Below are 20,936 nucleotides of genomic sequence, written 5' to 3' on the forward strand. Positions count from 1 at the left end.
CAGAATCCGCTTGAGATTCCGACTGATTTGTCCGGATTCCATCATGATTTTGACTTATTTGTTCGGGTTCCAATTATAATTTCGATTGATGAAAGGTTATCGGATTAGCATACGAGATGGACTAAGACTCACCTGTCAGTGATACAAGATGGACCAAATCAAAATTTGAGGTGGAAACTTTACTTGCTTTAATAATAAGTATAGATATAAATATACGGAATTCGGATTCGAGAACTTCAGCTTTAATTTTTTTAGAAGGGATAACTCAGCGTCAGTCTCAGATCAACAGCCGTTCGAGAACGTGCGCTCCCATAAACATTCCTGATTCAACAGCCAGGATTGCCCCAGCTGTCGTCCAGCACCAGGAAGAATCACATCCATCCGTTGATGTTCAGGTGGGTTCTTGGCACAGCTCCTGGAGTCCTTTCGATCCCGTCCCACGCATCGCCTTCTTCCTCCGTCCCCGCGCTACCCAAAGCGAGCCCTTCACAAAATCGAACTCTCCACTACTCCTCTGCGCCGCGAAGCCACTGCCGCTTCTACCCCCACGGGCGCACCGCCATGCTCGCCGCCGCATCGTGATCACGAGCGCCCTAGCCGCCCTCGGAGATTCCTCGCCATGGCTGCGTCGGAGCGGGAGGCCGCGCTCCTCGCGCGCGTGGCGGCAAACCACCTCTTCCTCGCGCAGTTCGAGGCCCTGCGCGCGGCGCTCCTCAGCCTCCGTCGCCGCGCCGACCCGGGGCTCGCCGCGGACTTCCTCCGCGCGGTCGTCGCCGCAGGGGGCCGTGTCCCGGGCGTGCTCTGGTCCGCGCCCCCCGCCTGCCCGTCCCCGTCCCACCTCGCCTGGCTCGCCGCGCTCGAGCTCGCCGCCCTCCCCTCCACCCCCAACCCCGAGGCGCTGCGCCTCAAGGCCGAGTTCCTCATCCTCCTCCAGCCCATCGCCGACGACCCCGCTGTTGGCGCCGAGACCAGGGAGACCCTCACGCGGCTGCTGGATTTGGGGGTGGTGAGGCTGAAGCGCGAGGTCGAGGGAGGTGGAGGGGAGGCGGGCGCTGGTGCCGAGGAGGCCGCGGTCACCGAGGAGGATCTGAGGGGGCTATGGGGGGTGTTCCTCGATAACGCCCTTGTATTTGACGCATTGTGCGTGGGCGTCTCGAGGCAGATCGGCTTGGACGGGGGTTTCGGCGCTGATGTGCTCCTGTTGCTGCGTCAGAACGTGCAGCATGCCCACTTGGACGCCGTGAAGACACTACTTGCAGTGGATGATCTTGATGGTGCTGCTGGCCATCTCCGGTTTCTTTGTCTGGATCATGGTGTAGAGAAGGATGAGTACAAGTAATCTCCAAATATTAATTGACTATACATCTTTTTAAGTAACATTTCAACATCTGATAGGAAAGGATAGAAGTGCAACTTGAGCATCTAATAAACATGTAGAACCATTTGTGGAAATAGTAAGGCCAGTAGTAGCATTGAGTTGCAATCAGTGTTTTATATTTAAGTTGGCCAGGATTTAAATAGTTTTACAGCCATTAGTAGCAGCATATGTAAACTGGTAATGGCTGGGGCCATGCCATTCTGTAACCATTTGTAGGTTTTAAGAAAGAACCATCATATTCATGTTTCTGATGTCAGATAAGATATGTTCAACTGGTTCCAGATTAAGACCTGAAAACCACCAATCTAATTACATATCATGTATACTGGTGGTCTCAGTTTAGTGATGTATCTGGAATATGGGTGCAATTAATGGATTACTGAAATCAACTTCTTACACAGGCTTGTCATATCAGAGCTTCTCAGAAAGGGTTGGGAAAAAGCATCCAATTATGGTGGAAGATGGTCTCAGTTGCGGGATAGAATAACTAAAATGTACGAAGCAGCTCTTCAGTCTACTAGTCCCCAGCTCGTGCAACTGTTTCAGGTAATTATAAAATTCTCCTATCATCTCTTGCTGGCATTCTTCACTATGAAACTCTCTGCCTATTCCATTTGTTCCACCTTTTCCTTTTCTGATTGATAACCTGCACCTCATGTAATATAACGATTCTGTTCCCCCCTTTGTAACAGAAATTTGACTAGTTTGAATTTATTCCTTGAATTCCCATGTTACTCGTGACCGCAAGACCACTGCACCTACCATAATATCAATACTTACCTTCTAAATTGCATCTTTTTTGCATGATTACTCTTGGATGATTCTAATCTCGCTTACATTGTTCCTAGGCCATTCTGGATGACATTGTTTCTGAAGAAATTGAAGATCATAATATCTCTAATACTAATGGGATGCCTCTTCCTTTCACAAAATTTGTGGAAACATTGTCATTGGAGAGGGGTACTGACTCAGATGACAGGACCTTGTTGGATGCAGCTATAGCATCCTGCAAGAAAGATCTGTACCATTATTGTCGACTCTCTGGAAAGCATATGCTTGAAGTAGTCTTGGAAACTGCTCTGTCATCAATTAAGAGGGAGCAGCTTCAAGAAGCTGTTGATGTATGTCATTTTTCAACGAGATAACCCCATAGTTTTTCATGCTGCTATGAACATTTCATAACAAATTCCACCAGTTAGTCACCTCATTAGTATCTTCTGGCGAGTGGCTTTCTGCAGGTTGTTTCGTTGTTCCCCCTTCTCCAGCCATTGGTTGCTGTCTTGGGGTGGGATATTCTGAAGGGTAAAACAGCTCTACGGAGAAAACTAATGCAGATGTTCTGGACAAGCAAATCCCAAGCTCTACGACTACAGGAATATTCACATTACCGTAAGACAGATGAGGTACTTCCTTTCTTACTGAATTTTTTCTTCTATGGTAGTGTGCAGCAGAATATGCGAGGATTGTGACAATTTCTTTTTGCAGACATCCTGCGAGGAATACTTGTGTGATCTTTTATGCTTTCATCTGGATCTTGCATGTTTTGTTTCAAGTGTGAATTCTGGCCGCCCGTGGAATTTAAGGAATTCATTATTGTTTTCCCAACAGCATCAAGGTTCAGATGTTAACAATGCAGAAATATTAGATCCTTTTGTGGAGAACCTGATACTTGAGCGCCTAGCTGTTCAGACTCCCATGAGAGTGAGTTCTAATTTCTCTTGTATGTGATTTTTCTTATCTCATACATGTGCTTCACTTATTGCACACACATTTGCATATATCACCAGTTATTACTATTGTATCATTTATCCTCTTGTGTCTTGTTTGACTCGAAAGGAACCTTTCTTTTCCTAGCTGATGGCTTGATATTCTTTCATAATTACTTTTCCTTAATTATCACACAGGTGCTATTTGATGTAGTCCCAGGAATAAAATTTCAAGATGCGATTGAGCTTGTTGGTATGCAGCCACTTCCTTCAACAACTGCAGCTTGGAAGAGGTTCATAACCATATCTGCTGCGATATTCTGTTAGCTGCTATGTTTTATTTTCTTTAGTTTGGGGTTTATACTATCAAGACTATAATCTCAACTATTATGCTTCATGTGCCCTGATGCATAAATTTCTTCCCATATTTAGTATCCTTCTTTGAGTAGTTGTTGCATTGCCTTTTGTCTACATTGCTAATGCCTTAAGCCATGTTAGAAGTTTTCTCAATCTACAGTGCCAAAATAAGAAATTTAGTACCTCCACTTATGTTCGTCTTTATTTTTCTGATGAGTGATCTGTTTCATGTGACAGGATACATGATATTGAACTGATGCACATGCGATATGCTCTTCAGTCAGTTGTGCTTGCTCTAGGAGAGATGGAGAAGTGTGCAGGTGATGGGAACGAGTGTTATTATCATAAAGCGTTGTCATATCTGAGGGAGATGCAAAATTTTATGGAGGCTATCAAAAGTACTCCAAGAAAGGTTGGGTCTTCTGTGACATGTTCTTATGCAGGTGCATGTTTTTTTTTTGGCAAATGCATGTTTTTATTCTACAAGGTAGCAAAGCTGTGGAATAATCAGTTCGAGCAACCTAATTCTATTTCTTTTTACAAGGACCTTATGCTTTCCAAGATTCAGACTTTGTGATTTTAATCAATAACTAATCTAACAATTTGTTGATTTTGTGATGCATTGTATCATTGAACTCATTTTTGAAAGCACTTCCCTTCACGATTTTGTGATATGAACAATAGGCTATATGGGAATTTGATTGTAAAAGTTTAGTTTTGAAGATCATGCTGAACTGCGTCTCATGTTTCGTCATGGACAGTATATTAGACTAATATGAGTGTGGAAGACAGAACATGGTTCTTGTTTTATTTAAAATTTACTATGGATTCACACATGACAACAACTGTAAGTGAAGTGAATGTAATGTGTACTCTAGCACATAGGCATTTACTCTTATTAATTTGTGTGTGGGTGTGGGTGCGTGCGCTCTGATTGAGCTCATAGCCATTGAGGGATACTTTGTTTAAGTCGCTATTTTCTACCTGAGTGAGCCTAGCCAGTAGCTATGCATGGCAACGATCAAATAAATGCAAGCAAAGTAGATGCCTACATCATTCCTCAAATAAGATTCCTACATTATTTAATGTCCAGTAGATTTACAGAATTCAATTTATGACGAGTTGTTTCATGCAGTGAGATTTATCATTTATGAAAGAGCTGGGTGCTAACAAATTTAAGAATGTACACTAGTTTTTACTTGTTTGCAATGACAAAAGATAAATAATGAATCTTAAGATTCTATGCCTTTCACTGGCAGCTATGTTTGAACTGACTGAGTTTCTAATCTTATCAAGAGTTCTGTAACTTAACACTGTTTAAATCATCTCGGTGGATGGAATATGTATGCAAGTTTGTGATCGCTTAACTGTAGCTATATGATGTTGCTATCTTAATATTCAACATTTGAAAAGATCCTACAGATACGAATTCAATGGGGTTCCTTATGCTATTAAGCTTCATTTTTCCATGTTGTTTTGCAGATTTTCATGGTCAGCATTATATTGTCATTGTTACATATGGATGACTCTGTCAAACTGTCTCAAGCAGTCCCTTCTGAGTGCCATGTTACTCATGAATGCCATGATAATAATATCGAATCTGAGGGAAAGAACATGGTGGTATATTTTGTTGGGCTTCTACTTGATATACTTCGTCATAATCTCCAAGTGAAAGGCCCTGATATGGATCACCTGTCCAGTACTAGTCTGTCATCTGCTGGTAGGCAAGCCTTAGAATGGAGGCTCAAACATGCCAAACATTCCATTGAAGACTTGGATTGGCGTCTATCTGTTCTAAAGCGTCTTCAACCTTTGTCTGAGAGGCAATGGAGTTGGAAGGAGGCATTAGTTCTTCTACGAGCTGCTCCTTCAAAGTTATTGAATGTGTGAGTTTTTCTATGATATACTTTGTTTTCTTTCTATATTCTGTTGTGTTCACTTTTTTATGCTTTACCAATGGATTATGCTTTGGTGTGATCTTATTGTGTAATTCCCACTTTCCCAGTATAATTTTTAAGTTGAATTTTTTGAGGGGCTAGAAGTATTGCATACGTGCATGGAGGTTAACATCCCCGCCTATTCTCTGTGGCCCTGTCCTAGCTTTTTACCATTCCAAAACAGTTTTAAATGTTTATGTTACATCAATGCTTCACTGCATCAGTAGGCTGGGTACTTTTAGGATAATAGAAATGCCATTTGTCACTGCACAATTGATGGTTGCTAGCTTGGCATTAAATGTATGCTTATTTTCTCAGACGTATAATCTCATCTGAAACACTAGAACTTTTCTGTACTCATCAACAATTTGGTATGTTTGCTCATCTGAACCCTATTTAATGAGCTGCTGTGCTAAAATCCTGGGATCCTGGGAGTAGCTTACATTCCATAGGCCAGGGTTACTGAGATGTAACCGTTCTCAAGGATGTTGTGGACCGTGTCTTCGGCTTCAAGTATCAGCGCCGGAACAAGAAGATAGGCGCAGCATCTTCTAGTGGCTAGGATTAGCTCTTGTGATTTGGTTGGTTAGTCGATTGTTTAGGAGATATGCTCGAGAGTTTGTTAGAGGATACTTAGCCAAGTTTGTTAGGGCCGGCTCTACATATATTGAGCCGGCACATGGATTTGAGGGAAGCAGAAGATAAACCTTAAGAGTTCAGACTTCAGAGCTTCCAAGGGAGGGCGAACTAGGTGTTATCTCATCCGCTATCATGTTCATCTACTCGCTATTCTAGCCTCATCAATGGATGTATTGTATTCTTTGGGTTCTTCTTAATGCAATGATATGCAGCTCTCCTGCGTATTTGAGAACAAAAACTTTCTCAATGCGCCAAAAATAGTTTGTGGACTAATATGAAAAAAACATTATTCTGTTGAAGAAAATACTGATTTCCAGATTTTGTGGGGTTTCCTCTTGTTTGTTTGACGTCACTAAATGTTTGCACCTTTAATATTTCTTTAATCTATTATGTAATTTACTCTTGTACATTTGTGAGATTTTTTTCGTCCTGTTTCTGAGTTCCGCTCTGTCTGCATCTGCGCACATTAGGGATGCAATATATATATTGGGTCATTGGGTTGATCCAGAAAGTTGATAAAATGAACTAGAATGACATTCTGTGTAAATAATTTAAGAGGAGAAATAGACTAGAGTGGCATAACATCGTAATTAATTAGCTGACCCAAAAAGCACTATTGGGTACCCACTTGCATCCTTACCGCATGTGCATGTGTGCATACGTCTGTGGCATATGTCAGTATGTTATTGCACATGGTTGCGATGATATACTTCTCACCATTCAAATTTGTTACAGATGCATGCAAAGGGAAAACTATGATATAGGAGAAGAAGCTGTACAGAGATTTTCTCTACCCGCTGAGGATAAAGCTTCTCTTGAACTAGCCGAATGGGTAGCTGGCGCATATAAAAGAGCATTGGTATGCTTACACATGCCATTTTATTAGTTGCTTATACAAAATGCTTGATTTTCTTTTTCTCTGATGTACATTGCACATAATACTAAGTTACTCCTTGGCCACTCGTCTGTAAGTTTCTCTCCCAAACCTTGGGAGGAGAGGTATGGGGAAGATGTATCTGAAACAGGGAAAGCTTGAGATTTATGGAGTGCCATATGCTACCTTGGTTTCATTCATGCACAGTTGGCTAATAAACTATATCATAGTATATTTAAGACGTAGTAAGGGCCTGTTTGGATACATTGTAGTTTTAGAGTTCCGATAAGGTACTGAAAATACCATGGTATTAAAATTGAGGTGTCCTATAAACTGCACCGTACCAAATACCATGATGTTTTTTATGTGTTTTGTTCTTAAAAAAATGCACTCATGTCATGTTTCTTTTTAAAACTGACAAAAGTGTTCGCGAACTTGATATTCATGTATTCAATGCATGCCATGTTCAGTACTTCAGCTATCATGTCATAATTCTTTCTGCTATATTACATTCTTCTGTTCGTTTTTTTTTTGCTGAGCTAAAATATTGCATTGTGGTTTAAGGTTTTGGAACCCTGATCTGCAATAGTTAATAATATATTAGAATGTTTGGATTTCAAGTTTTAGGTACTCAGTTGATATTTCAAAATAACTGTAAAACAGTTTAATGTGATTATTTTATAGCAAACGTTGTGAACTTTGTATCGAGATCAGATGTGTCTCATATCCTTACTTTTGTTGTCCTTTTCAGGTTGAAGATGCTGTGAATCGTGCTACCGATAACACGAATGCAGCACAGGAATTGGATATTTTGGCATTACGTGCTCAGCTTGGTTCTCTAACTACGGTTAAGAATTTTCACTTTTGTCTGCATTGGGTAATGTCCATGATACCCATTCTTGATATTTGGCCTAAAAAAATAATATCTGAACTTTCAGATTCTGCTTTGTGTTGATGTTGCTGCAACATCTGCTAGGTCAGGTGATATGTGCCGATTTCTTCTTGATGAGGTAAGCACTACAGCTGTCCATTTCTGCATCATACTCTTGCAGATAGTATTGGAAACGATCATTGCTGTATCTTCTTTTTTGTGTGTGCTCTCTACCATTATAGACTCATATGGATTGGGTTTGACACTAATTTCACTCTTGCTTTGGAGCATAGTGTAGCATAGTGCCTCATCTTTCTATTTTCTTCTTTTGTCACCAAGGTTCTCTGTACTACATGTTCCCAAAGGCCACTGTTGCACGATGTCTTCTGTAAGTTGCAACAGGGAAAACTACAAATGCATGTGTATCCATTTGCTTGTGCAGTAGTAGATCCATAACTAACTTTCATTTTCTTAGAAGATTGAGCATGTGGAGGAATGAGTGTGCCATAAACGGGAATAACAGTTCCCCTATCTGGCTTGTGCATTTGATTATTTCTTGATACTCTGTTCCAAATTATAGGTCATTTTGGTATTTCTAGATACATAGCATTTGCTATTCACACTGTCTAGATACATACTACATACAATGTATCTAGAAAAGCCAAAACATCCTATAATTTGGAATGGAGGGAGTGCTTATCATCTAAAAGATTATGTTTCAAACCCTACCTCATGGTTTTGCTAGTCATAATCCTACACGAGGTAGCCAGATTATGAATAATTACAGTTGTTAGCAATGGAACCTACTGTGCTCAACTTCAAGCGTTTTCTGCTGAAGCTTGCTCCAACTATCAATTCGAACAAATGCTTTGAACTATTTCCTTTTTAGTTTGGTGCTTCGATTTCTTTTACACATTTCCCCCATCTAATGGTGTCCTTAATTGCAGTGTTGTACAATCTGCCCAATTTCAATTAGATGGCTTCATTGCTTTTGGCTTGATGTACATGAGTTTGACATTTTTTTCCTCATATACAGGCAACAAGCTTGCTATCTGAAATATTTCCAGGGAGCTCCCCAAAAGTAGGCGCAACTTACTGGGATCAGGTCCAAGAACTTGCTATGATATCAGTGATAAAGCGCATCCTTCAGCGTCTGCATGACATCTTGGATCTGGTAAGTTTTACTTGTTAGTAACACACCACTGGATCTTTGATTTTTTGCTCGACTTTTCCCCTTTTTTAGTTTTGTCTATTGTGCCTCTGAAAAACAAAGCAGTTACATTTCAGCACCCTTGCTTATATAGTTATATTAAGGGCTTCTCACTTCTTTACATACTTATTAGCATAATCCAACGAATTATATAAAAAAGCAGCACAAATTTGTTATGTTTGTGGATTCTATTCCTGTCATTCAGCATCTGATACAGCTAGAGAACTATATACTTGCTTTTAAAAACCAAAAATTTACATACTCTTCTGTTCTCATCTAGGAAGCTCTTCCATATCTTCAAGTGTTTTTTACCGAGATGAGCATCTCTTCATCAACTGAATCTAGCAGAGTTGGACAAAAGCAACGCCCTCTTGGTCTTTTGCACCAAATGATTGATGATGCCTTCAAAGGAAAGCGACAATTCTTGAGTGGTAATGTCTCAATCGATTCAGTTGAATGTTAAATCATTTTGCTCTGATGTTCTGGCAGCACGTTTGACATTTCTGTTTTAGGTAAACTTCACAATGTTGCTAGGGCTATTGTTGATGAAGACTTTGATAGTGTTTATGCAAAGGAAGGTGTCAACTTGGAAAAGAAAGATGTTTTGAGTTCTGAGAAAGGTGTAGTCCTTGGTCATGGGCTTAGGATACTGAAACAAGCATCTAGGAGTGACCTTGCATCTTCAAATGTTCTGGAAAGCAGTTCAGAACACAAAGGTTCTGCAAATAGATATATGGGTCCTCTATCTACCAAGCCATCAACATATTTATCGAACTTCATAATATATATTGCAACCATCGGCGACATAGTTGATGGAACTGACACAACTCACGATTTCAACTACTTCTCATTAGTCTACGAATGGCCAAAAGATGTAAGCTCAAATCTGTACCCTTTTTGTTTTTATGTTTTTTTTCTTGTATTCATATATTTGATAGTCCCCGGAGTAAGGGAGGCTCATTAAGACTTAAGATACTTCAAAGGTAGTTAAGGAAGTTCACTCCATCTGGAGGTCTATTTGAACCCTTCGTGGCCCACGATTACACTATTGTAATGGACCACTTGTCTTCAATTTTCATTAATTGGCAGTAAGGAATATGGAACTTTTTTTTGGTAGCAAACGAATCAAAGCTTTTTAAGGCTTTTGTAGGGTTCCATGGATAAGATTCTAGGTTTTCAGATATTGAATATTTTCCTTGTCCTTACCGTATTGTAATGGAACTATTGGCTTCTATCTACTTTAGTTACAGATACAAGGTAGTATTTGTAGCAAACAAATTGGAGCAGAGCGGTCCATGTCTCAATGGATGAGTAACTTTCCAGGCTTAGATCAAACCATCTTTTTTTTTATATAACAAAACAAATTTTAGGGTTTCTGTCACAATGTTACGTGGGTGAATCTCTTGATAACATTTACTGGAACATGCAATGGAAATTTTATGCATCAGAGTGAAATACCTAATAATTATCATGGTGTACTTTGGTTTAATTCAGCATTTTGTTAAACATTATCTGAAAAAAGCTTGCTAACCGAGAAACCACACATAAATTAAGATACGATTGCAAAGACTTTAAATGCATTGATATTTTTTGTACAAAATGAACTCTTACTTCGTTGTTTCAATGTCAAGACTACAATATAGCTATTTTGATAAAGCATTAAAGCTAGATTACCATCTCTTTGCATACCATTCCTGACATTACTACTTGGCTAATAAGTTATACACTTATACTCAGTGCTACTCAAGTGTCGGGACCCTTAATGTGTTTTTTTTTCCGGCATGCAGCTATTAACTCGTCTAGTTTTTGAGCGTGGAAGCACCAATGCGGCTGCAAAGGTAGCTGACACAATGGGTGTTGATTTTGTGCACGAGATTATATCAGCATGTGTGCCACCTGTTTTACCTCCACGAACAGGACATGGATGGGCTTGCATTCCAGTTGTACCTATTCTTTCTAATATTACTTCAGAAAACAGATCATCTGCCATTCCAAAGTCCCTTCCTCCTGCTCAAGGATGGAGTGCACATGATTCGTCATTGTCTTCTCATCAAGAACCTCTCTATCCTCTTCAGTTAAATTTAGTGAAGCATTTAGCCCAGTTATCATCAGTAAGAGCAGTTTTGGCATGTGTATTTGGAAGTACCATACTATCTGGTGACAACGAATCATCTCCTACTTATGGGCAAGATACAGCTCAAACCCCTGAAATCGAGAGGTCATTTTTCGAATTTGCTCTCGAGCAATCAGAGAGGTAATGATTAGGCATTTTAAACTATCACATGCTAATCTATTTCATTTTTTAATTATATAAGTTGTTTGTAGATATCCAACCTTGAACCGGTGGATACAGATGCAGTCTAATCTTCATCGAGTATCTGAGTCATCCGTGACAGATAAATCTGAAAGTGAAGTCTCTTTGCATCAATCCAAGGGAAAGTATTCTATGAAGCGACCCCGCGAACCTGTTAGTGATGGTGAGTCAGAGCTTGAAGATATTGTAATAAGCGGGAACACTACTTCAAGTCCGCTAGAATCCCCTAAACATGAAGACACTAGACTAGAGACAACCACTTTTATTTCATTTGATTGGGAGAATGAAGGACCATATGAAAAAGCTGTTGAGAGGTAATAGGATTACATGTTTGGCAGCTACTTGCTACTGCTATGCATCTTCATATAATATTTCATATTTTGCACTGATGTACCACTTGTAAGGGTATATATTTGTCTTTATGGGTGCCACCTTTACTATTATTATTTTTAATAATTTTTGGCTGCAATGCTGAAAATGATCTTTGGTGAATTCGCCTTTGGAACTAGCTCTGCATATTATTTTGGTATATCATGCAGTTTCTTCATAGTTGGCCATCTGTACATAAACATGGCATTGAAGAACAATAACTAATCATATGTTTAAAAAAATCTCTACTAGATAAGAAGAAATTGGCACCCAAATTTGAGGCAAAGAAGACTCAAACCTGGATGGTGTGGGTGTACATCACTACATCCACACCTCCTGCCAACTGAGCTTGGCTCGATTTCTATCTGTCCAAAGCCTAGTACTCTGTTAAAAGGCTATCTATGTTAATTTGTATAGGAGGGAATAATGGATGTATTCCTCCAACCCTAGAAGGGTGGGTATATATAATTCCTATACATGGGCCTCTAGATGGGCCTCTATACACATGGGCTCAATATACACCAACACCCCCCGCAGTCTGAACTACCGACACAGCGGTGTTCAAGACTGGACAACAAGAAAGCCAACATCCCCCGCAGTCTGAACCATCGGCGCAGCGGTGTTCAAGACTGGACAAGAAGAGAGTATAAATGGCTAATACCCCCCGCAGCCACAACTAGCCACCGGCTACGTTGAGGCTGGAGCGAAACTCCGAGAAGGTCGAGGATGACAGTCCCTTGATGAAGATGTCAGCAAACTGGGAGGTAGTCGGGACATGGAGTACCCGAACATCGCCGATAGTGACTCTGTCGCGCACGAAGTGCAGGTCAATCTCCACATGCTTCGTCCGCTGATGCTGGACGGGGTTGGTGGAGAGATACACGGCGCTGACGTTGTCGCAGTAGATGAGCGTGCTCTTGGCGAGCGGGCTGTGGAGCTCCGCCAAGAGCTGTCGTAGCCAGGACGCCTCCGCCACGCCGTTAGCGACAGCCCGGTCCGCCTCAGCACTGGAGCGGGAGACAATCGGCTGCCGCTTGGACGACCAGGAGACCAGGTTGCCGCCCAGGAAGACGGCGTAGCCGGAAGTGGAGCGGGGGAAGGCACCGGGGCCGCGCGTGGCGCAGCAGGAGACACCGGGTCCGCGCGCGGCACGACCGGAGTTCCGGGGGCCGTGCGTGGCGCGACCGAGGGCACCGGGCCCGCGCTCGGCACAACAGGGATCACCGGAAACGGAGCCGGTGTGCCGGGAAAATCTGCAGGGAAAGGACAGACAGGTAACGGTGGCTGAACCACCGGGTCAGTCGTAAACAGTGAATCCAACTCGGGGTCAGGAGAAGGTGTGGAAGATGTGGAGTAGGGGAAATCCGACTCGTCAAAGACGACGTGTCGGGAGATCAGAACGCGGCGAGAGGTGAGGTCAAAGCATCGGTGCCCCTTATGGTCAGGGGAGTACCCAAGGAACACACGAGTCGAGCGGGGCGCCAGCTTGTGAGAAGCGGTGGCGGAGATGTTAGGGTAACACGCACACCCGAAGACCCAAAGGTGGTCGTAACGAGGAGGGGTACCGAAAAGAGCATGGTGTGGAGTGGGAGCAGGAGAAGCTATGGACGGAAGACGGTTGAGTAAGTAGGTGGCGGTGTGGAGGCTCTCAGCCCAGAAGCGCGGGGGCAGAGAGGCCTGGATCAGAAGGGTGCGCACGACATCGTTCGTCGTGCGAATCATCCGGTCAACCTTGCCGTTCTGAGGAGAGGTATACGGACAAGACATACGCCGCTGAACACCCCGAGAGAAAGAAGGAACGGGAGGTGGAGTTATCGAACTCACGCCCGTTGTCGCACTGGACGGCCTTAACGGTGAGGCCGAATTGAGTGGACATCCAGGCAAAGAAGTGGAGGAGGGTGGGGAAGGTCTCGGACTTGGCGCGCAAAGGGAAAGTCCAAGAGTAATGAGAAAAATCATCAACAATGACCAAATAATATTTATAGCTAGACATGCTGAGTACATGAGATGTCCACAGGTCACAGTGAATAAGATCAAAAGCATGCGCAGCATGCAAAGAAGAAGAAGAAAACGGAAGTCTAACATGACGACCTAACTGGCACGCATGACAGAGGTGCTCAACAGGAGCCCTAGTACATGGAACATCGGTACTACGACTGAGCTGAGCCGAAATGTCGCGGCCGGAGTGGCCAAGCCGGCGGTGCCAGGTGGTGGAAGAAGGCGTCACGGCAAAAGCAGTAGACGAAGAAGTCGAAGACGGAGCAGCGGAAGCAGGAATTCGAAGAGTGTAAAGGGCCCCGGGCTGTCACATCTGAGGAGTGGACGCCGGGAAGCCGAATCCTTCACATTAAGACCAGAAGAGTCAAATTCGATAGAACAGGAGTTGTCAGCAGTAAACTAGCGAATGGAAAGAAGGTTATGAACCATTTGAGGAGCAACAAGAACATTAGAAAGAGGAGGAGCAGAACCCACAGCGGTGACAGGAAGGCAAGACCCATCACCAACCATGATAGAAGAAGGACAAGAGGGGTGTGGGGGTCGGACAGAAGAAAGAATACCGGCATCAGGAGTGGTGTGAAACGAGGCACCCGAGTCGGCGATCCACTCGGTGCTGACCGGCGGCATCAGTCCCATGGTGCTGAAGGACTGCGCCAGAGCGGCCTGGTCCCACCCCCCGGCCAGGTCGGCTGCTGGCTGGGCTGAGCGGGCGGGGTCCAGTACGGCGCAGAGAGGGGAGCAGCACCGGTGAACATGGCCGCCGGCTGGAGCTGAGGACGAGGCCCACCTCCGGACCCTGGAACGGCCACATCGAGATGCGCCCTGACCATGGGTTGCTGAAGGATGGCCAGGGCATACCTCCAGGGGCAGGGGCAGGAGCGGGAGTCGGAGCCTGGGCCGGAGGAGTCGGCGCGCTCCGACGGCTCCCACCGGTACTGGTACCCCCAGAAGCAGGGCCACCAGTGCCACCACCACCACCACGTCCCCCCGCCGACGACGTCCACGGCCCCCCCACCTCCGGTCTGCCCGGCGGGAGCAGCACCAAGGAGAGAGGTGGCAGGGGTGGCGGAGGAAGCCGGTGGAGCAGCGACGAGTGCGGTGGAGGTGGACGAGGGCGATCCGGGCGCGAGACCCCTGGTGATCTCGAGGGCGAGGTCGTCCCGGACCTGCAGGAAGGAGGGCAAGGGCCTCTGGCGGGCGATCCAGCTCTTCAGGTGGTCATAGGTGCTGCTCAGGCCCCGCAGGATATTGAGCACCAAGACCCGATCGGACACCGGATCCCCGAGGTCGTGAAGAGTATCGGTCATGCCCTTCATCCGCCGGCAGTACTCGCCAACGGAGAGGTCCCCCTGCACGAAGGTGCGGAAGGTGGCGTCGAACTGCCCCTCGAGCGCCACCCAGGCCTGCCGCGCGGTGCCGCCGTGGGTCCTGACGAGGTCCTGAAGATCTAGGGAGATGGTCCCGAAGATCCAGGACATGGCGACGCTGTCGAGGCGCAGCCTGCCACGTCCCGCGTCTCGATCGGCGTGTCGAGGAGGACGTGGTCGTCGAGGGCGTAGCGGCGGAGGGCGAGCAGGACCTTGTCCCGCCAGCGTTCGTAGGAGGAGGACGTCGGGTCGAGGACTGTAACCAGGGCCCTGATGTTCTGGACGCCGGCGGCCTGGAGGTGGAGCTGGGCGACCATGAGGTCGGTCGGGTCGTACCGGGCTCCAGATCCTGGGGGCGGGGCCTAGCGGGAGGAAGAGGCGCCGGGCTCGGGGTCGACGGGCAGCTGGCCGGAGGAGATGCAGAGGAAGTGCTCCGCCTCGGCGACCCGGGGAGCGGAGGCGTCGGCCGCGGCGCGCTCGCGCTCCCAGGCGAGGGTAGCCACGCGGACCCGCTCTTGGGCCGCCGAAGCCTCCGACTTGGCGGCGAGAACGGCGTCGGCCTGCTGCCCACGGAGGGCGGCGGCGGAGAGCGGCGCATCCGCGGGCGTCATCCCGAGGCCAGGCCACGAGGGATCGGGCGCGGCGTCAGCGGCGGGCAGCGGCGGGATCTGGCGGCGGGTGGGAGAAGGTGACCAGGGCGGCGGCCGGCCTGGGCCAGGCGACGGCGCGGCCCCCTGATCCCGCTGCCGCGGGAGCGGCCAGGAAGGGGGCGGCGGCGGCGGCTGCTGGAGCAGAGGAGGAAGACAGGGGAGGGAAAGAGGAAGGGGAGAGGGGGGGAGGTGCCGGCGGCCGGCCATGGCTGCCGGCGGCAGCGGCGGCGGCTGGGTAGGAGAGGGAGGAGGAACCCTAACCCTAGGCTAATGATACCATATAGGAGGGAATAATTGATGTATTTCTCCAACCCTAGAATGGTGGGTATATATAATTCCTATACATGGGCCTCTAGATGGGCCTCTATACACATGGGCTCAATATACACCAACAATTTGTATGTGGTGATTGGATCACTATGTTCCTGCAGGCTAATTAGTGAAGGAAAACTAACTGATGCTCTTGCTGTATCTGATCGGTGTTTGCGCAACGGAGCATCTGATAAATTGCTTCAATTGCTCATCGAACAAGAAGAAAGAAGTCTAGGCACAGGACAAATTCGTGCATATGGATCTCACAATCTTGGGAGTGATACTTGGCAATACTGCTTGAGGCTAAGAGACAAAAAACTTGCAGCTCAGCTTGCTCTAAAGTATCTACGCAGTTGGGACCTTGATGCTGCCTCTAATGTCATTACTATGTGCATGTGCCACTTACCTGAGAAGGATCCCATGCGGAGTAAGGTAGTTTCACTTGCGTTCATTTATGTTGAAGTTAACACTTTATATCTTGAAAGTTATACTGTACTCTGTCGGATCCAACCATGATTATGCATGCCAGCAAAAGAAATTTCAATACATATAGCTTGACTTATCTAGCTTATTATAATGTTTCACATAACAACCTGGGCTTGGGTGCTGTAGGCTGCTCTATCATGCCATGGAGCAACTGTTTTATTTCTCAAAATGTAAGCTTTATTAATCTGGTTTTAGCTTGTCTTTCTTGATAATTTTGGCTGGTCATTTCATAACAGGTGTGGCACATGAAGCAATCTTTACAGCGGTATGGTCATATTATGAGTGCTGATGAACACTACACCAGATGGCAAGAGGTAAGCCAATATATTCTTTTGCTGCATTATAGGACTGGCTTTGAAAAATATAAATTGCCTTTTCTTGTCATAAGCTATTACTGTAACTTAAGAATGTTAAATATTGTTAGGTTGAAGCCGATTGTGAAGATGACCCAGAGGGCTTGGCACTCCGTCTTGCTGCTAAAGGAGCTGTTTCCGCTGCTTTAGAGGTTGCTGAAAGTGCCTCTTTATCAATTGATTTGCGGAGAGAGTTGCAAGGCCGCCAACTTGTCAAACTGCTAACCACTGATCCACTTAATGGTGGAGGCCCAGCCGCAGCTTCAAGATTTCTGTCAACCTTAAGAGATTCCAATGATGCTCTTCCTGTAGCCATTGGTGCTATGAAGCTATTACCTGACTTGCGTTCAAAGCAGCTTCTTGTATGTTGCCAGATCTGATCAGTGATCACATGGGGTAAATGCACTATAGCATTTCCTGTTAGTTTGATACTGATTAATCATGTTTCAGGTACATTTTTTCCTCAAGCGTACAGTTGGGAGTCTTTCAGATGCTGAGATTGCACGGCTTAATTCATGGGCATTAGGTCTTCGTGTTCTTTCCTTATTGCCATTGCCATCGCAACAGCGTTGCTCTTCTCTGCATGAACACCCTCAGTTGATCATAGAAGTACTATTGATGATGAAACAATTCCAGTCTGCTTCTTTGGTATTCCATCTCAACTATTTTTGTTATTGTTCTCATCTCTACTAAATCTTGGAAAAATATTATCTATTCTTATGTAAGCTCTGTACATCTGCTTAACTTATATTTTGTTTGTGCTCATTTGTTTATGCTGCTGTGGTAATGGAAAATTCCATATTTTGGGGCTGCAGATTTTAAAAGAATTTCCTGCACTGAGAGATGATAGGTTAATTATTTCTTATGCCAAGAAAGCAATCTCCATTAATGTCAGTTCAACCCCTAGGGAACGGCGACTGTCCATCTCTGCAACAAGAGCAAAACAAAAAAAGGCCACCACTCCAGTTAAAACAAATTTTGTGCAGAGTTTTGGCAACTTCCAGAGAGAAGCACGCAAAGCATTCTCGTGGGTGCCCCGTGACAGTGGCACTAAAACACCCCCAAAAGATACGCCCCGGAAAAGAAAAAGTTCAGGTTCAGGTGGTGATAGATCCTCTTGGGATGCAATGCCTGCTGTACAGGAGGAGCAGACACCTGTATATCCTTCTGAAGGGCAAGATAGACTTCCTTTCGTCTCTGCTCCTGATGAGTGGGTGCTGACGGGAGACCCTGACAAGGATGACACAACACGTTCATCTCATAGATATGAAACCTCTCCTGACATCACACTGTTCAAGGTATGTCTTTTGTTCCATATCTGCAAAGTATTAGGCTTTTATGCTCTGCCAGTGCTGCTATTCTTCATTAGTTTAATTTGTGTAGTCTGAATTATCTGAAGTTATCTTTCTTGTTAGGCAGTATGGACCTAACTATTTGATAGCCTGGCAGTGTAATCTTACGATACTGACTTCTTAATATGTAGTATTGGTGGTGCCATCTATATTGAAGTTTTGCTAAATTGAACTAGATTTTATTTGTTCCGTCGTACAAAAAACTCAGTTTTCTAGTTTTGTTTGTTTCAATTTTTCAGTTCTTGTATGGTGTGGCATATATGTTTAGGTATTGTGTAATTAAGCTTGATGCTCGATGTTTTATTCTAGTTCCTTACGGACTGCAAGTAGGATGGTGCTCATAAATGGGAATTTGATGGATGTGATGATGTGATAAAAATAGAACCAATGATATTCACTAAGAAAAATATATATCTTGAACTCAATGTAGTATTGTGATAAGGCCGTGGTTTAATTTACTGGTTTAGTGATTTTCAGTTTGGTGTTGCTGATCCACAAACAAAATTTCTGTTACCTAATTTAAATTTATCAGCCTTAGTTTGACATTTTATATGTTGTGGACTCATTTGTGGGCCGCACATATGAGAGGAGGAAGAAAAATGTGTGAGAAGTGTTATGGGCCGATCCAGGCCCACGAGTACTGTAGCGCGTGCGTGAACAGTGCCGAATCCTATTTGATTAGGTTAATTTGGTTTATTAGGAAAGAGATAAGATAGATTGATTCGGTTAGGATATTGCTTAGGGGTCAAGTCAGTCGTCTCGATAAAAGAGACTATCTTGTATCAATGAAGAACAAGCAAGATTAGAACCAAATACTTCCCAGAGCCTCCAACGTGAGGGCGGGTAGCCTCTAATCCTGTTATCTACCATATCATCTGGTATCACGATCCTCCGATCCTGCGCCTTCAACCCCTCCACCAACCCTAGCCGCCAAAACCCCTACACAAACCATCCCTGCGCCTCCAGCCATAGCCGCCAACCCCTCCCTGCGCACTGTCTCCGCTAAACCCTCAACCCGGCGCCACCTCTGTCCACCATGGCCGACGCCCAGGTTCCGGCGGACATCAGCACCAAGCTCGACCTCCTCCGCGCGGTCGAGCTCAACACCCATGAGATCAGCCAAGTCAAGAACCAGTATTCAGCACTGGACGTAGCCGTCAATCGGATCCAAACCCGGGTCCTGGAGAAGTTTCCCACAACCAGTTCGAGGCCTCGGGATCTGACCCGCCATCCCCCCACCCATCGCCCGCGAACAAGCTCAAGTTCCCCGACTACTACGGCAAGGACGATCCGGCAATCTGGCTGCACAAATGCGAGCAGTGCTTCCAAGCCTATCGCACCCCGGAGGTGAACAAGACCTGGACGGCATCCTTCTACCTCCACGAGGCAGCCGCCCGATGGTACTTTCGGCTGGAGCGTAATCGCGGCGTTCCATCGTGGCCGGAGTTCGTTCAGGCCATCAACCGTCGCTTCGGGCCGTCCATCCGCAGCAACCCCCTCGGCGAACTGGCCCAGCTCCGCCGGACGGGTACGGTCGACGACTTCATCGACCAGTTCCTCACCCAACTCGCCCGCTGCGACGACGTCTCCGAACGGCAGCAGAGCGACCTGTTTATGGCCGGTTTGGACGGCACACTGCAGATCGATGTGGAGATGCAGCACCCGGAGCACCTCGAGGACGCCATGAATCTCGCTCGGGCATACGAGCGGCGTTCGACTTCGATCGCCACGGAGTCGCGCTCTGCGTGGCGCCCTCCCCCCAAGGTTCCAGATCATCGTCAGCAGCGGCGTCGCCGGCCGCCCCAGCGTCCGCGGCGGCCTCCCAGCATCAGACGGCGCCCTCTGTGTCCTCGGCCGTCCCTCCACCGCCGCCAGATCCTTCGCCAGCGGCCCCGCCGTTTACACGCTCCCGGCGGCTGTCCGCAGAGGAGATGGACGATCGCTGCACCCGCGGCCTGTGCTTCAACTGCCCCGAGAAGTTCGCTCCCGGGCACAACAAGGTGTGCAAGGGCAAGGGGGTCTACACCATCGAGATATCCGAAGACTTCCCCCTGGAAGACGATGCCTCCGACAACGACTCCGAGCTGGCCGTCGAGGTGTCCATGTGCGCCATGACGGGCCTCGGCAGCACCGACACTTTCCTCCTCGAGACCGACATCGCGGGCGTCCCCATCACCGCCCTGGTCGACTCGGGATCCACGCACACCTTCATGGCGTCATCCACAGCAGACCGTCTGGGCTTATCTCCAGAGCCCTTGAGCGGCGTCCACGTCAAAGTAGCCAACGGCGAGTGGCTGCAGTCATTCGGGGTTTGCCGTGCGGTCCGCGTCATCATCGGCGGCGAACCCTTCAACATTGACGTCTTCGTCATCCCACTGGAGGGCTACGAGCTGGTCTTGGGGTACCGTTGGCTGCGCTCCCTCGGCTCCTTCAACTGGGACTGCGCGCGCCAGCGCCTATCCTTCTGGAACGGCGGCCGACGGGTGCACCTCGTGGGCAAGGGCGCTCCTTCTAGACCGCGCCTTGCTGCGGCCGTGGCGGCGATCGACTACCTCCAGCTCCTCCTCGACTCGTTCGCCGACCTCTTCGAGCCGCCGACAACTCTCCCACCGAGCCGCAACTTTGACCACCACATTCACCTGCTGCCCGGGACGGCTCCAGTGGCGGTTCGACCGTACAGATACCCCCAGCTGCTGAAGGACGAGATCGAGCGCCAATGCGCGGACATGCTGCGGCAAGGCATCATACGACCCAGCACGTCCG

General features: G+C 46.5%; 1 protein-coding gene across 3 annotated transcripts in view; it reads left to right on the forward strand.

The window, feature by feature from the left end:
* The first annotated feature begins 468 nt into the window (after positions 1-468).
* Positions 469-20,936, forward strand: part of LOC120672765 — a 34,929-nt gene continuing 14,461 nt past the window's right edge. For all 3 annotated transcript variants that reach the window (XR_005674301.1, XR_005674300.1, XM_039953336.1), the window contains exons 1-21: positions 469-1,335; positions 1,780-1,924; positions 2,227-2,499; positions 2,617-2,781; positions 2,864-3,079; positions 3,283-3,377; positions 3,679-3,853; positions 4,924-5,327; positions 6,753-6,876; positions 7,643-7,738; positions 7,830-7,901; positions 8,799-8,936; positions 9,253-9,403; positions 9,485-9,846; positions 10,760-11,226; positions 11,298-11,600; positions 16,102-16,414; positions 16,705-16,782; positions 16,893-17,183; positions 17,272-17,469; positions 17,637-18,119. Coding sequence is in view for 1 of the 3 variants with exons in the window: in XM_039953336.1 (XP_039809270.1) it covers positions 620-1,335; positions 1,780-1,924; positions 2,227-2,499; positions 2,617-2,781; positions 2,864-3,079; positions 3,283-3,377; positions 3,679-3,853; positions 4,924-5,327; positions 6,753-6,876; positions 7,643-7,738; positions 7,830-7,901; positions 8,799-8,936; positions 9,253-9,403; positions 9,485-9,846; positions 10,760-11,226; positions 11,298-11,600; positions 16,102-16,414; positions 16,705-16,782; positions 16,893-17,183; positions 17,272-17,469; positions 17,637-18,119 (5,265 nt within the window). In the remaining 2 variants the exon portion in view is untranslated. The remainder of the gene's footprint in view (positions 1,336-1,779; positions 1,925-2,226; positions 2,500-2,616; positions 2,782-2,863; positions 3,080-3,282; positions 3,378-3,678; positions 3,854-4,923; positions 5,328-6,752; positions 6,877-7,642; positions 7,739-7,829; positions 7,902-8,798; positions 8,937-9,252; positions 9,404-9,484; positions 9,847-10,759; positions 11,227-11,297; positions 11,601-16,101; positions 16,415-16,704; positions 16,783-16,892; positions 17,184-17,271; positions 17,470-17,636; positions 18,120-20,936) is intronic.

The sequence above is a fragment of the Panicum virgatum genome, chromosome 5N (genome assembly GCF_016808335.1).
Source record: "Panicum virgatum strain AP13 chromosome 5N, P.virgatum_v5, whole genome shotgun sequence".
NCBI classification, from domain to species: domain Eukaryota; kingdom Viridiplantae; phylum Streptophyta; class Magnoliopsida; order Poales; family Poaceae; genus Panicum; species Panicum virgatum.